Consider the following 14,166-nt stretch of genomic DNA (forward strand, 5'->3'; position numbering starts at 1 on the left):
AGGGGGAGGTTGAGCAGCTGACAGGGAGTGTGAGTGTGGGTCCGTGAGTTCCGTGTGTTATGGGCACTGGTGGGATTCAAATAATTTAACAACCGGTTCTCTGCCCTAATGATTCCTTCCAACAACCAGTTCACCAAACTGCTCAGAAAATTTAACAACTGGTTCTCCCGAACTGGTGAGAACTGGCTGAATCCCACCACTAGTTATGGGGGAGAAAAGGCCCCGGATTCGCTTCATTACCCGCAGCTGGGAAAACAGGATTTAAAAAGGGCATTTGAGCACAGCACCTTGCTGGAAGCAAAGCGTGAATTTTGTTTGTCAAGTCTTATCTGGGTTCTCCCAACGTTTGTGTTTCAGTATCTTTTGAAGTCTGCAATTCCTTATCCTGCCCTGTCTTGTTAATTGCTGCAACGTGGTTTGTGTTGGTTTTTATTTATATGTACTTTGGGTTCAGGCTGAATTTCCTCCCTTTAAAAACTGTTCTTGGGAGCGTTTTTCCTCCAGTGATGTTAACTGGACATTGGGGGCCAAGTTGGAGGTATGAAAAGGACTTTACCTATTTTTGTGACTTTGTTGCTTTTGTGCCACGCCCCAGGTCATCACACAGCCTAGAGCAGGGGTCCCCAAACTTGGAAACTTGAAGACTTGTGGACTTCAACTCCCAGAATTCATAGCTGGCTAGAGAATTCTGGGAGTTGAAGTCCACAAGTCTTCAAGTTGCCAAGTTTGGAGACCTCTGGCCTATCGGATAGAAAGAAACGTTCTTAAAAATAACCAGAGAAGTTTCATCTCTGGCAAGAGAGTAGAAAACAGTGTTTGTTTGCCAATATATTTAGTCCTTGATTCACAGCCATTCATTTAGTGATCAAAGTTGCAACAGCACAGAAAAAAAATGACATGATAGTTTTTACGATATCCTTATATGGTTGCAACATCCTTATGATCATGTCGTCAACATTTGGACGCTTAGCAACTGGTTCACATTTATGATGGCTTCCTGGGGTCATGAGAGCCCCCTTTCGCGACCTTCGGACAAAGAAAGTCAATGGGGAAGCCAGATTCACTTTGCAACCGTGGGACGAGCTTAACAACTGCAGCTATTTCACTTTAACAACTGTGGCAAAAAAGGCCTTAAAATGGGGCAAAACCGGGGTGGGATTCAAATTTTTTAACCACTGGCCCTGTGGGTGTGGCTAGGCGGGTGTGATCATGTGACCGGGTGGGTGTGGCTTCTTTTTCAGCAACCTTCCCATTTTTCTTTGCCGCCTGGGCCTTAGGGAAGCGTTCTGGGGGCAGCATTTTTACTCCCAGAATGATTCCCTGGGGCTCGGGAAGGCAAAAAACGGAGTGTGTGGGGGGGTACGACCCCCTTTTGCCCCCTCCTTTTGTCTCCTGGGCCTCAGGGAAGCCTCCTGGGTGAAGCAGTAAGACAGCGAGGGGGATCCCAGCACAGCTGATCATCAGAACAGCTGATCATTGGGGGGGGGGGAAGAAATACTTTAAGGAGTGACTGGGCGGGGAAGAACACAGTCAGCAATGTCGGGCGTGTACGCAGTGTCGCGCATGTGTGATAAGGAGTGACTGGGAGAGGAGGGGGGGCAGGCGGAGAGGGGCGGGTACAGCTATGGGCGCGATTTGCCAGTTCTCCGAACTGCGCAGAATCATACCAACCGGTTCTATGGAACCAGTCCAAACCGGTAGAATCTTACCCCAGGGCAAAACTCACTTAACAACTGTCTCACTTAGCAATGAGACAGGCTCAATTGTGGTCCTAAGTGGAGGATTGCCTGTATGCAGAAGGCAGACGTTTCTCAGTCTGAAAATTAGGTAACTGTTAAGAAAATTGAGGAAGAGAGGCATGTGATTAAACTGACTGCTTCATCAATAAAAGCAGAAAGCTGGCAAAACGTTTAAACTTTTAGGAAGGCAGAGATCTCACCCACTTGCTCTTCTTTGCAGGAACAAAAAGTTACACATGAAGAGTCTTCTAGACCAACGGCCTCCAATCTTATTGATTCCATGGACCAGCGGCGGTGGCAGAGGTGGGGGGAGGGGATGGTTTTGTGTGCGCAGTCTAATCCTGCACATGTGCAAACAAAGTTTTGTGCATGCTCAGATCGCTTTGCTGGTACTCACCGGTACCATTCAAAATTCACGGGTTGGGCGTCCTTGCTCTAGACAAGGCGTGTCAAACTCAATTTCATCGAGGGCCGAATTAGGGCTGTGGTTTGACCGTGTGTGTGTGTGTGTGTGTGTGTGTGTGTGTGTGTGTGGTTGACTGGGTGGGCCTGGCCAGCTTGACTCCACTCCCCAAACTGCTGGCATGTTTCCTCTTGTGGGTAGACTCGCCCAAAGCCACACTGGCTCGATGTTTCCTCTTCACATTGTAAACTGTGACAAAGCGATGCGGCGTCCCCTTACATTTTCCAGGACGGCCTTGTGGGCTAGATCCAACCACGTTGCGGGCTGGATCTGTCCCTCAGGCTTTGTGTTTGACACCTCTGCTCTAGACTTAGTACTATTGTATCTTCCAGGATCTTGAGTCTGCATTTTTAAATGTAGCCAGTCAGCCTCTGGGAATTTTGATTTGTATTGGAACAGAATAGCTAGAAGTAGACACCTGTAGTTCTTCACTTCCTCCCTATTTTCTGCATCAAATTCACCTTCTTACTGAAGCTTCTGTTGAGAATCTCATAGCTGTTGGAAGTGGGAATCTAGTCTAGAACAATGCCAAGGGGCTAACATATCCTCCTTCAATACTGGAGCTCCGATTAAGACTGGAGTTGAATATAGTATATATTCCAAATAACCAGTGCTTGTTATATTCCAAATAACCAGAAGATATATGGGAACTATGATTTGACTTTCTGCTTGGCTAGAAAAGTTGATATCTCAGTGTAAAACGCACGCCTACCATTTCCAAAGGCATCTACGCTGCCTCTTCTCTAATTCTGCTATTCAGCCGAGCTGCAAGGCAAATAAATACTGGGCCCAGGTCAACCTTGTATGCCTGATAGTGATTCAAACCTCCCAAATCTGCTTCTTGAACTTGTCATGGCCATGAGGCCTACACGGGATGACTAAAACTGCATCCCCCAAACCGACCATGAGAATTCTGTCTCCATCTTTGCACGTCAGATCCAAACCTGTGGTCTGCATTGCTCTCTTATTCGATTGGAGCCCCTGATTTAAATAGCAGTTACAATTATGTAGCTGGAAAATTGTCACGGTCCATATATTATACCAAAGTCTCTTTTTAAGTCTGTGAGCTTAACAGACGACGGTCAGGGCAACTGCAAAAGCTATAAACATTTATCAGGCTCAGAAACTCTTTTATCTCAAGGCTGGCAATTTGTACCCTCTCATATATTGATTTCTTCTCTATGAATTAGAACTCCTATGCCAGGCAGCGAAGGAATTTCAAATGCTTATGCAGACATTTTAAAAAGCCAAAGGATGTATTTATTTGTAAAGCAATAGCATTCAACCAACTCTCTCTCTTTGTATACACACACACACACACACACACACACACACACACACACCCTAACCTCTTCTAAACATCAGCAAAATCTTTCAGGAGTTGGGATGAGCAGTGAGACCCTTTCACTATAAAAGGTAGACCTCAAATTTGCTTCATGCTCTTTTCATTAAAAGTAACCCTTAAGTGTCAGCAATACAGGTAACCCTCGACTTACAACCACTCAATTGAGCCCAACATTTCTGTTGTTAATTGAGACATTTGTTAAGTGAGTTTCGCTCCCTTTACAACTTTTCTTGCCACAGTTGTTAAGAGAGTCACTGCGGTTCTCAAATTAGTAACATGGTTGTTAAGTGAATCCGACCTCCCCATTGACATTGTTTGTCAGAAGGTTGCAAAAGGGGACCTCGTGATCCCAGGACACTGCAACCGTCATAAATATAAGTCAGTTCCTGGCATAGCAGGGGAAGGATACTGCAAAATCTCCATTCCCTCCTCACCCCACTAACCTGCTTTCCAGCTCCGTTCTCCTGCACAGGGAAACAGATAACAGATAATCAGAGTTGGAAGGGATCTTATAGATCATCTAATCCAAACCCCCTGCCCAAGCGGAGACCCTACACCATTTTTGACAAATGGGAGTCCAATCTCTTCTTGAAAGTCTCAAGTGATGGCGCTTCCACAACTTCTGAAGGCAACTTCTGTTCCATTGGTTGATTGTTCTCACTGTCAGAAAGTTTCTCCTTGTTTCCAGATTAAATCTCTCCTTGCTCAGTTTCCATCCATTATTCCTTGTCTGGCCTTTAGGTACTTTGGAAAATAGCTTGACCCCCTCCTCCTCTCTGTGGCAGCCCCTCAAATATTGGAAGACCGCTATCATGTCTCCCCTGGTCCTTCTCTTCCCTAGACTGGCCAAGCCCAGTTCCTATAATCGTTCATTGTATGTTTTAGTCTCCAGTCCCCAAATCATCCTGGTTGCTCTTCTCTGTACTTTTTCTAGAGTCTCAACATCGTTTTTATAATGTGGTGACCAAAACTGGATGCAGTACTCTAGGTGTGGTCTTACTAAGGGTTTATAGAGTGGTATTAGTACCTCACTTGATCTTGATTGTATCCCTCTGTTATTGCAACAAAAGAAGACCCAGCCTATCAGCTGGGACTCGGGAGGCAGAGAATAGATGGAGGCAGGGTCAGTCTGAGATGGGATTTGCCGGTTCTCCGAACTACTCAAAATTTCTGCTATCAGTTCTCCAGGACTGGTCAGAACCTGCTGAACACCACCTCTGGACTGAATTTTTATCACGTGACCGTGAGGATGCTGCAATGGTTACAAGTGTGAAAAACAGTCATGTCACTTTTTTTCAGCACTGTTGTAACTTCAAATGATCACTACACGAATGGTTGTAAGTCAAGGGCTACCTATAAACCTAGTGCAGCCGATGAGACTAGACAAACACATAGTTAAAACAAAGCTGTAGCTTGAGGGGGTCAGGATTTGGATTAATGTAGAAAAAAAAACGGAGCTTTATATCCCCATCTTTGCATCCTAGATAGAAACAACAACAACAAAAGGGTGTCTGAACATTATGCTACAGGCTTTTAAACATGTTTTGCAGGTGCCAATTTGGGGGAATTAATTTAGATGTTTAAATCAAATCGTTGAAAAAATTCCCAGTCTTGAAAAGGCATTACTGATACTGAAAAATTTCTCCCTTTTACAATACTGGAATAGAAATGTGCTTTTTGCCTCAACTTTCTTTTGCAGGAAACTACATACACACACAGAGTAGGGGAAGAGAGGGGGAGAGAGGGAAAGAGAGAGAGGGAGGGAGGGAGAGAGAGGGAGAGAACATGAAGGATCATGTGGAAAAAGTTGTGTGTGACAAGGCCAATTTTTCATGTATCTAGACCAAGGGTGTTCAACCTTGACAACTTTAAGACTTGTGGACTTCAGCTCCCAGAATTCCTCAGCTAGCTAGCTGGGGAATTCTAGGAATTGAAGTCCACGGGCCTTAAAGTTTCCAAGGTTGGATGCCCAATCTAGAATCTGATCTAGATCTAGAATCTTCTGCAAGTCGATTTCACTGCATAAAACAAAGAATCCACCTAATTCCAAATTCTATTTCCCATGGTGGAAGAAAAATCCAGAGACTGGGAAGAAAAACCTGTCCTCTCTCAATTTCTCCACCCAATGTATATTTTCTATAAATTCTAATAATACAGACGGCATAGGAGTAGGAACTCTGCTATTTACGAACCACATTGGACATCACCTCTCATCAGTCCCACGAGTGTGGTTGTTAAGAAAGAGGTGTGGAAGTTGTCTTTCCCAAAAAATCAGAAGACCATCACCTGACCTGACCTGCTTTATCATCCTTCTTTTACATTTCTCCAAATGAAAACACCCAATTATTTAGTGACAGGAATCACATATATCTTTGACAACCCACCTGAGGCCAGTCAATGATTTCTTTCTATACCCTATAGGAGAAATTGATTCGTCTACAGCAATCACAAATCAAGAGGAGTCCAGTAGCACATTTTCAGATCAACAAATTTAATAAAATTTCATGCCTTTTAATCAAACTTGTTAGTCTTAGAAGGTGCTGTCTGTGACCTGATTTTATGTGAGCAAAATTAAATCACCAAAATGTCGTACTTACACGGATATCGGAGGATCCCTGGTCTTCGGGAGAAATGTTTTCTGAGCAGTTCTGGAGCTTGTACATCCAGTAATGCTTTGCAGTGATGATAAAGTTTAAGGGTAAGAGAGAGTTGGTCCCAAGGAGGAAGAAAATAATATAGGTAGCATTCCAATGGTCTTTGGGCTTGCCGAAAACATACTGGTTCGCCCCCGGTTCCTCACGGAGTGGTTTCTCTACTTGGATCGTCGGATTCTTTGACTTGTACAAAGAGCTTGTGCTGGTCTGGAAGTCATGTTCGCTGTCTTCCAAATCAAGAGACACTTTTCAGGAAGAAAATAAATATCATTATGATAATACATTAATCACCAAAAACGTCGTTACCCAATGACTTTTAGAATGACTAAGGCAAGCCGTCACCATCAGAATTATTGCATGGTTCGATTCTTTGCACCAACAAAAAGCTACAAATTAAGTTAGAGCTTTCGTTCAGATAGAAAGACGGAAAGGCTCTGTTCCTGCAGCTCAGGAGAAGTGGAAACTGTGGGCCACATACTCATTAGAGATGTTCCTTTTACACAGAGATTAGGGGGAAAAAAAACACATTCTGCCAATAACTGCTAGCTATCCTGGCCGTTCCGATACTACCTATCTCCAGTGGCTGCTTAAGGATGAACAGTCCATAACTACAGCTCAGGTGGCAGATTCTGCACAGCAGCACTGGGGATTCGTCGCAAAGACGTGTCTTCTCCACCATATCATGTTATATGACAAATGTGGCAAACGCTTTGCACTGCTTAGTCTGTTCCCTTTTAGCACTGAACCTACAATGGGCCTCACAGTTTATGGACTGTAATTTTAGTACAGTTAGTCCATGCATAATTGACAGGTTGGATTTTATTATAGATTTTATATTGCTATTTATTATTTTATACTAGAATGTTTAATTGTATACTTACTGAGCATTTTTATTTGTTCTGGTCTCTGGTCTAAGACTGTAACAAACTAATTGATTGATAGAAAGGTACAATGGGGATTTCTTCTAGCTCCTGCAATCTTAATTCAGTTCTCCTCTTATGAAACATGACAATGGAAACACTAGTCCGCCTTAGGGAAAGAATATAAATATTATTTGAGCTGATATCGAATATTTTGTACCAAGTCAGACATTGGCTTCTTCGGCCCAGCGTTCTCAGTTATTACTTTTGCTCCCTTCAGGATGGAGAGAGTTTACCCAGTTCCTATCTGAAGACACCAGAGACTGAGCCTGAGAACTTCTCCATGAAAGGATGTAGGCTCCTTAACAAGTTACCAGAAACAGACTGCAACACTCCAGAGAACTGCTAGATGGCAGCAAAGATACAGAACATTTACTCTTTCCTGCCATCTATTGGTGATTCATAGTTCTGCTGTGCAGAACTGGTAACTCTATCCTTGGGCCAAATCTCATCTAGATATCATTAAGTGTTGCAGCGACAGGTTAAACATTCTTGATGTATTTCCAGAAGACCCTGGAACTGGACTGAAAAACTGTTAGGCATTGTGCACTAATTTGTAATCCAGCACCAGCTTTTCCCAGTTTCTTTGCTCTGTGTGTGTGTGTATGTGTTTGTAACTATATCTATATCTACAGAGAGAGATAGAGACAGAGATAATTTGCCATAATCAACTTTCCTGAGTGGACACTAAGAGAAAATGGCTGGAATAGGACAGTTGGACTGCTTGTTCACAAAATGGTTGCTATAGTTGGTATATAAGGCAGAAGGCAAGCTGGCGATCAGGAGACTAGGGAGTGGTGGGGAAAAAAAAACAGGTCTTGGTGACCAGACACAATTTTGATGTGCCACTTATACACTTATGTGTGTGTGTGTGTGTTTGTGTGTGTATATATGTGTATGCATATGTATGTATATATGTAAATATATATGGTATTCAGCTTCGTTCGGGTATTTTCCCACGTCATTATAGTTGTGCTTTCAAAGTTGGAGCAACGTTTTGGCAGAATCTCATCTGCCATCATCAGGCTTCTGTATAGTGTTCATCTGTGAGTCAGACTTTCCTCATTATAGTTGTGCTTTTAAAGTCAGACAGACAAACACAATACAGAAGCCTGATGATGGCAGATGAGATTCTGCCGAAACGTTGCTACAACTTTAAAAGCACAACTATAATGACGTGGGAAAATACCTGAACAAAGCTTAATGCCATATGTGTAAGTACCCGCGAAAACTTAAGAAAACAAATATATATATATATATATATATATATATATATATATATATATATGCCATACATACATACATACATACATACATACGTGTGTTTGTGTGTGTATGTGTATGTATATATATGTATACACACACACACACACACACACGGATCATTCTGTATTGATCTTGATTTTTTTTTTTAGACTCAACTGGAGACCTTCTGCCAGTATGGATGTTCCTTATAACTCCGCACCCTTTTCACATTTTTGGGGGGAAAATGGGCCAAAGAAATCCCATTTTTATTTTTTGTTTCAAGATGCTTATAGTTGATTTGGCGCCCATAATTGTAATCAGAAATAGAAGGTACTCTGGGCTCGCACTCTGCCCCTTTCTAAACATTTTAACTAATCTAAACACATCTAAAAACTCCAGTGGAACAGTCTAATGAGTGCTCAGGCAGTATCCGCAGGCACACTGGGATTTACTGGTACCAGTAAGAAATCTGTCTTCTGACTCTATTTTGTCATATGGCTTTATTGAGAGAGTTTGAGGGCATGCGTTGAGTTTGCTATTCATTTACTTGGGGGTTGGGGAGAAACCTCTAAATTGTTACTTGCTCGGTTTTAAAAGAAAGCAGGACAAAGGAGTCTGGTGTATAATGAATACCCCTCTGGAGGGATTATAGGTAGTCCTTGATTTACGACCACAGTTTGGGCCACATCTTATGCTGCTAGGCAAGGTGGATGTTAAGTCAGCTGCGCCTGGCTTTATGACCTTTCTGCCACAGTTGTTAAGCGAATCAATGCAGTTGTTAAAAACTCGTATGGTCATTAAGTTAAACTTTGCGTGTTGGGAGCTGGCTGGGAAGGTTGCAAATGGTGATCACATCAGCCCAGGATGCTGTAACCGTCATAACAGCAATAGCACTTGGACTTATATACCGCTTCACAGTGCTTTACAGCCTTCTCTAAGCGGTTCACAGAGTTGGCCTTTTGCCCCCAACAATCTGGGTCTTCATTTTACCGACATTGGAAGGAGGGAAGGCTGAGTCAACCTTGGGCTGGTCAGGATCAAACTGCTGGCAGTTGGCAGAGTCAGTTTGCAATCCTGCATTCTAACCACTGTGCCACCCATGGCTCTTAAATGACTATATACAATGTATTTTGGAGGGCCACAGCACCACCACATCCATACTGGACATGCCAGTGGCCAAACACCCAAATTTTGATGCTGCAACAGTCTTTAAGTTCAAGGACCAGTTGTCACTTTTTCCAGTGGCATTGTAACTTCAAATGGCCACTAAATGAACGGTTGTAAACTGAGGATTACCTGCAGAAGGCTGCATAAAAAGGAGAAAGGACTCCAGCCCAATAGATGTCTCGGGATTCAAATATTCTTGATCGGGTTTTGTTTTTTTTCATCCTTGGCAACTTTACTTAAAAGTTCACACATTTTAAAGTTGTGCAGGTTGAGAAAAACTGCTCTAAATCACAACAGCCCAGTTATTTTAATAATTATCTCAGTATTAGATTGTGCCGAGATGGACAAACTTACAACAGAACTAACAGGCAAGGAGGAATCAGATTATTATGCCGTATGGGATAGATAGTATAAGTGGATATAACATAGGAATAAGGATTAATGTATAGAAATAAATGTAAATATATGTAATATCAATGACACAATTCTGTTAACAATGTAAATAGAGATGTGTAAAATAAATAAATATAAATTTTTTATATTTATTTATTTTTGAAAATAAATAAATAGAAAAAAAAAGAATAATTATCTCTTACAGCCCTTTTCTCTAGCTGAGCCCCCCCCCCCCATTTGGAGGTGGGGATAATAGGGGCTACAGGTAATCCTCAACTTACGACCACAATGAGCCCAACGTTTACGTTGGTTAAGTGAGAAATTTGTGAAGCCAGCTTTGCCCCATTTTTACCACTTTTCTTGCCCCAGTTCTTAAATGAATCATGCAGTTGTTAAGTTAATGACGCCATCATTAAGTGAAATCAAGCTTCCCCGTTGACTTGGCTTGTCAGAAGGTCGCAAAAGGGGATCACATGACAACCCCCGGGGACACTGACACGGTCATAAATATGAACCAGCTGTCAAGCCTCCCACTGATTATGGGGATGCGGAAACGGTCAGGAGCCACTGCTTTCAGTTGTCCTCCCAGGTTCAAAACCGGTCAATAAACAAAACTGTTGCAAGTCGAGGACGACCCCGTATAGCCAACACCCTTAAGGACCTCCTTATGGGGAAGGGCTGGGCCAACCCAAACCCCACGGCTGTATCCTGGGAGCCGAACCCTGGAAGAGATCATCCCTCAGAGATGCCAGCCGCTCCCAAGCTGACTGAGCGCTGAAGGCTTTGGCTAAGCCGTTCAAAAGTTGTTTGGGTCTAAGCGCGCGCACGAGGCCCGCCCGCGCGCGCGCGCACACACACACACCCCGCCGGCCACACTTCCTTGCACGTTTGAACAAAGTATCAGAATGTGAAACCTCGGAACATCCAGCCCGGAAATCTCTCTTTATTTTGCCGTACGATCGGCGGGCAAAGGATTCGCTTAGGAAAGGTTTTCTACCCGCTGTAAAGGAGGGCGGCGTGGAGACAGCCTCCCCAAGCGATTTAGCTATAGGAAAAAAAGGAAAACAAAAACAACTCGGGGATTCGCAGCGTTTGTCGGGACAGAGCCGGCCAACCGGAGTTCAGACGTGCAAGAAAGACGCGCGTTTAAAAAAAAAAAAAGCCCCGATCCTTCAAAGGAAGGTAGAAAAAAAAAGCGAAGAGCCGCCGCAAGCGGAGGAGGATGGAAAGAAAGAAAGAAAGAAAGAAAGAAAGAAAGAAAGAAGAGAAGGAGCGACAGCCGAGCGCGAAGGCGAACAAAGCCTCGGCAGGGCCGCGCAAAAGCGAGCTTACTCTCGCCGCTTCTAGGCGTCTCCCCATCAAACTCATCCGTCCGGCTCGCGGTCGGGGCTTTGGCCGAGCAACGCCAACGCCGGCGCCGGCCCTCGCAAAACCCCTCCCACCGTCCGCCTTCCACGCCGCCTCGGCCCGGCCTCGCTTCCCTCTTTGCAGCCGGGCGGAGCCGCGCGGCAACACCGGCCGGCCTTTCGGCGGCCTAGTCGGAGCGCGGGGTCACATGCCACAAGGCTGAGACCAATCTTGGCTTTTTTTTCCAGGCTCGGCGTCCCGGGACGGTTTCGAATCAAGGTTGAGGCCAAGAGGCGCCCCGGGAGAAACCTCCCTTGGGGCAGCGGCTGAGGTGTCTCCAAACATCCTTTAAGACTTGTGGACTTCAACTCCCAGAATTCCCTAGCCATCAATTTTTTATTTTATTTATTTTATTTGGTTTGCCAATCTCTTACAAGATAACAGGCATAAGTATAAACATAGTTATAAATACATGAAATGGATACATATAAGAAAAATAAAAGAAACGATAGGTCAGGGACGGTAGGCACGTTGGTGCGCTTATGCATGCCCCCTACAGACCTCTTAGGAAAGGGGTAAGGTCAATAGTAGACAGTCTAAGGTTAAAGTTTTTGGGGTTTGGGGAAGAAACCACACACTAGAGTATTCCAGACATTGACCACTCTGTTGCTGAAGTTGTATTTCCTGCAATCAAGTTTGGTGCGGTTTACCTTGAGTTTGTATCTATTGTTTGCTCTTGTGTTGTTATGGTTGAAGCTGAAGTATTCATTGACAGGTAAGTCATTGCAATGTATGATTTTATATACCATACTTAGATCAGACCGAAGATGGTGTAATTCAAAGTTTTCTAGGTCTAGAATTTCAAGTCTGGTGGCATAAGGTATTCTGCAATGAGTAGAGGAGTTGAGAACTCTTCTTGTGAAATATTTCTGGATTTTCTCAACCGTTAACATCAGATACATAATGTGGGTTCCAGACTGATGAGCTGTATTCGAGTATTGGTCTAGCAAATGTTCTGTATGCTCTAGTTAGTAGTGTGATATTACCAGAGAAAAAGCTACGTAAGATTAGGTTAACAACCTTTTTGGCTATGTAGTTACAGTGGGCTCTAGCACTTAGGTCATTTGAGATGAGTACTCCAAGGTCCTTGACAGAGTTTGGATCAGCAACAAGGTCTTGACTATTCAGCCTCTATTTTATTTTCTGATTTTTTTCTGCCAATATGTAAGACAGAGCATTTGTTTGTTGAGATTTGAAGTTGCCATTTGTTTGACCATTTTGATACATAGTGGAGGTCTTTTTGAAGGGTAGCAGTATTGTCTGTGGTGTTGAATAGCTTTACATTGTCAGCAAAGAGAACGCAGTTGCTCTTAATATGATCACAGAGGTCACTTATATAGAGCAGGGGTGTCCAACCTTGGCAACTTTAAGACTTGTGGACTTCAAGCTGGCTGAGGAATTCTGGGAGTTGAAATCCACAAGTCTTAAAGTTGCCAAGGTTGGACACCCCTGATGTAGAGTATGAAGAGAGTTGGTCCTAGAACACCGCCTTGGAGACACCACTGTTGACAGGTACAGAATTTGATAGGACACTCCCAATTTTGACCATTTGTTGTCTGTTTGACAGGAATGCTTCTATCCAGTTATGCAGGTGTCCAGAGATACCGTAAGATTTTAGTTTTAGGAGTAGTTTGTTGTGTACCACTGAATCAAAGGCTTTACAGAAGTCTATGTAGATTGTGTCTATTGCTTTGCCCTGATCGAGTTGTGTAGTCCATATGTTTTTGCAGTGTAAGAGTTGCAGATTGCAGAATAGTTTTTTTTTCTGAAACCAAATTGTTTATTACAGAGTAGGTTGTTTGTTTCTAAGTGGAGGATAATGGATTTGTTAATAATTGATTCCATGACTTTACAGGTGATGCAGCATAAGGAGATTGGTCTGTAATTTTCAACTAGGCTGGGGTCTCCCTTTTTGAAGATGGGGATGACTGTGGCTTGTGACCATAGTTTTGGCAAGGAGCTGGTCCTGAAAGATTTTTCAAAGATTATGCTTAGAAGTTCTGCTATGGCAGTGGACAGCTTTTTAAAGTAATGGGCACATATTCCGTCCGGTCCAATAGATAGAGATGGTTTTAGATTGCGTAGTGCTTTTTCAACCTTGTCTTCTGTAAAATTGATATGTATTAGATCATTGTAGTTCTCTGTGGTCAAGGGTCAAGAGGTGTTGAAGCCCACAACTCTTAAAGTTGTCAAAGTTGGACACACACACACACACACACACACACCATTCTACATATTGTGTATGAAATGATTGGCTTTGTCATGCAAACCTATTGACACATACACAATTGATCCTTCCTTCAGAGTGCTTATGTCCCTGTATTGTGTGTGTACTTTCTTGCAAAAGTTGAGGCAGAAGGCACATTTCTATTCCAGTATTGTAAAAGGGAGGGGATTTTCAATATCCTCTGAAAACCTTCCTTGAGGCACTGGGTGAGGTTTTTCTCTTAAGGCAGAGGTGTTTCCAAACTTAACACCTTTAAGACTTGTGGACTTCAACTCCCAGATTTCCCCAACCAACATGTCTTAAAGATGCCAAGCTTGGACACCTGCGTCTTAAATGGATCCATCAGGGGTTCCCAAACTTGGCAACTTTAAGACTTGTGGACTTCAACTCCCAGAATTCCTCAACTCCTCAGAATTCTGGGAGTTGAAGTCCACAAGTCTTAAAGTTGCCAAGTTTGGAGATCTCTGGGTTACACCATCGCTTTTGCTAGATCTGGGCAATAGCAACAAAACAAAACAAAACCCAACAAATGTGTTTGGCTGTATCTTTTTCCCCATTTGGAAAATTTGCCATTTTGACATGGTTGGAACCTATTAAAATTATTTT

The 14,166-nt window shown here is 43.2% G+C and overlaps 1 protein-coding gene across 1 annotated transcript in view; it reads right to left on the reverse strand.

The window, feature by feature from the left end:
• Positions 1-11,416, reverse strand: part of SLC29A3 (solute carrier family 29 member 3) — a 54,659-nt gene extending 43,243 nt beyond the window's left edge. Inside the window, exons 1-2 of the mRNA XM_026713535.2 lie at positions 11,259-11,416; positions 6,145-6,446 (exon numbers count right to left, since the gene is read on the reverse strand). Coding sequence (XP_026569320.1) covers positions 6,145-6,446; position 11,259 — 303 coding nt within the window. The 5' untranslated portion in view covers positions 11,260-11,416. The remainder of the gene's footprint in view (positions 1-6,144; positions 6,447-11,258) is intronic.
• Positions 11,417-14,166: the final 2,750 nt, after the last annotated feature.

Source organism: Pseudonaja textilis, chromosome 4 (genome assembly GCF_049901715.1).
Source record: "Pseudonaja textilis isolate UNSWEBS1 chromosome 4, rPseTex1.2, whole genome shotgun sequence".
Lineage (NCBI taxonomy): Eukaryota > Metazoa > Chordata > Lepidosauria > Squamata > Elapidae > Pseudonaja > Pseudonaja textilis.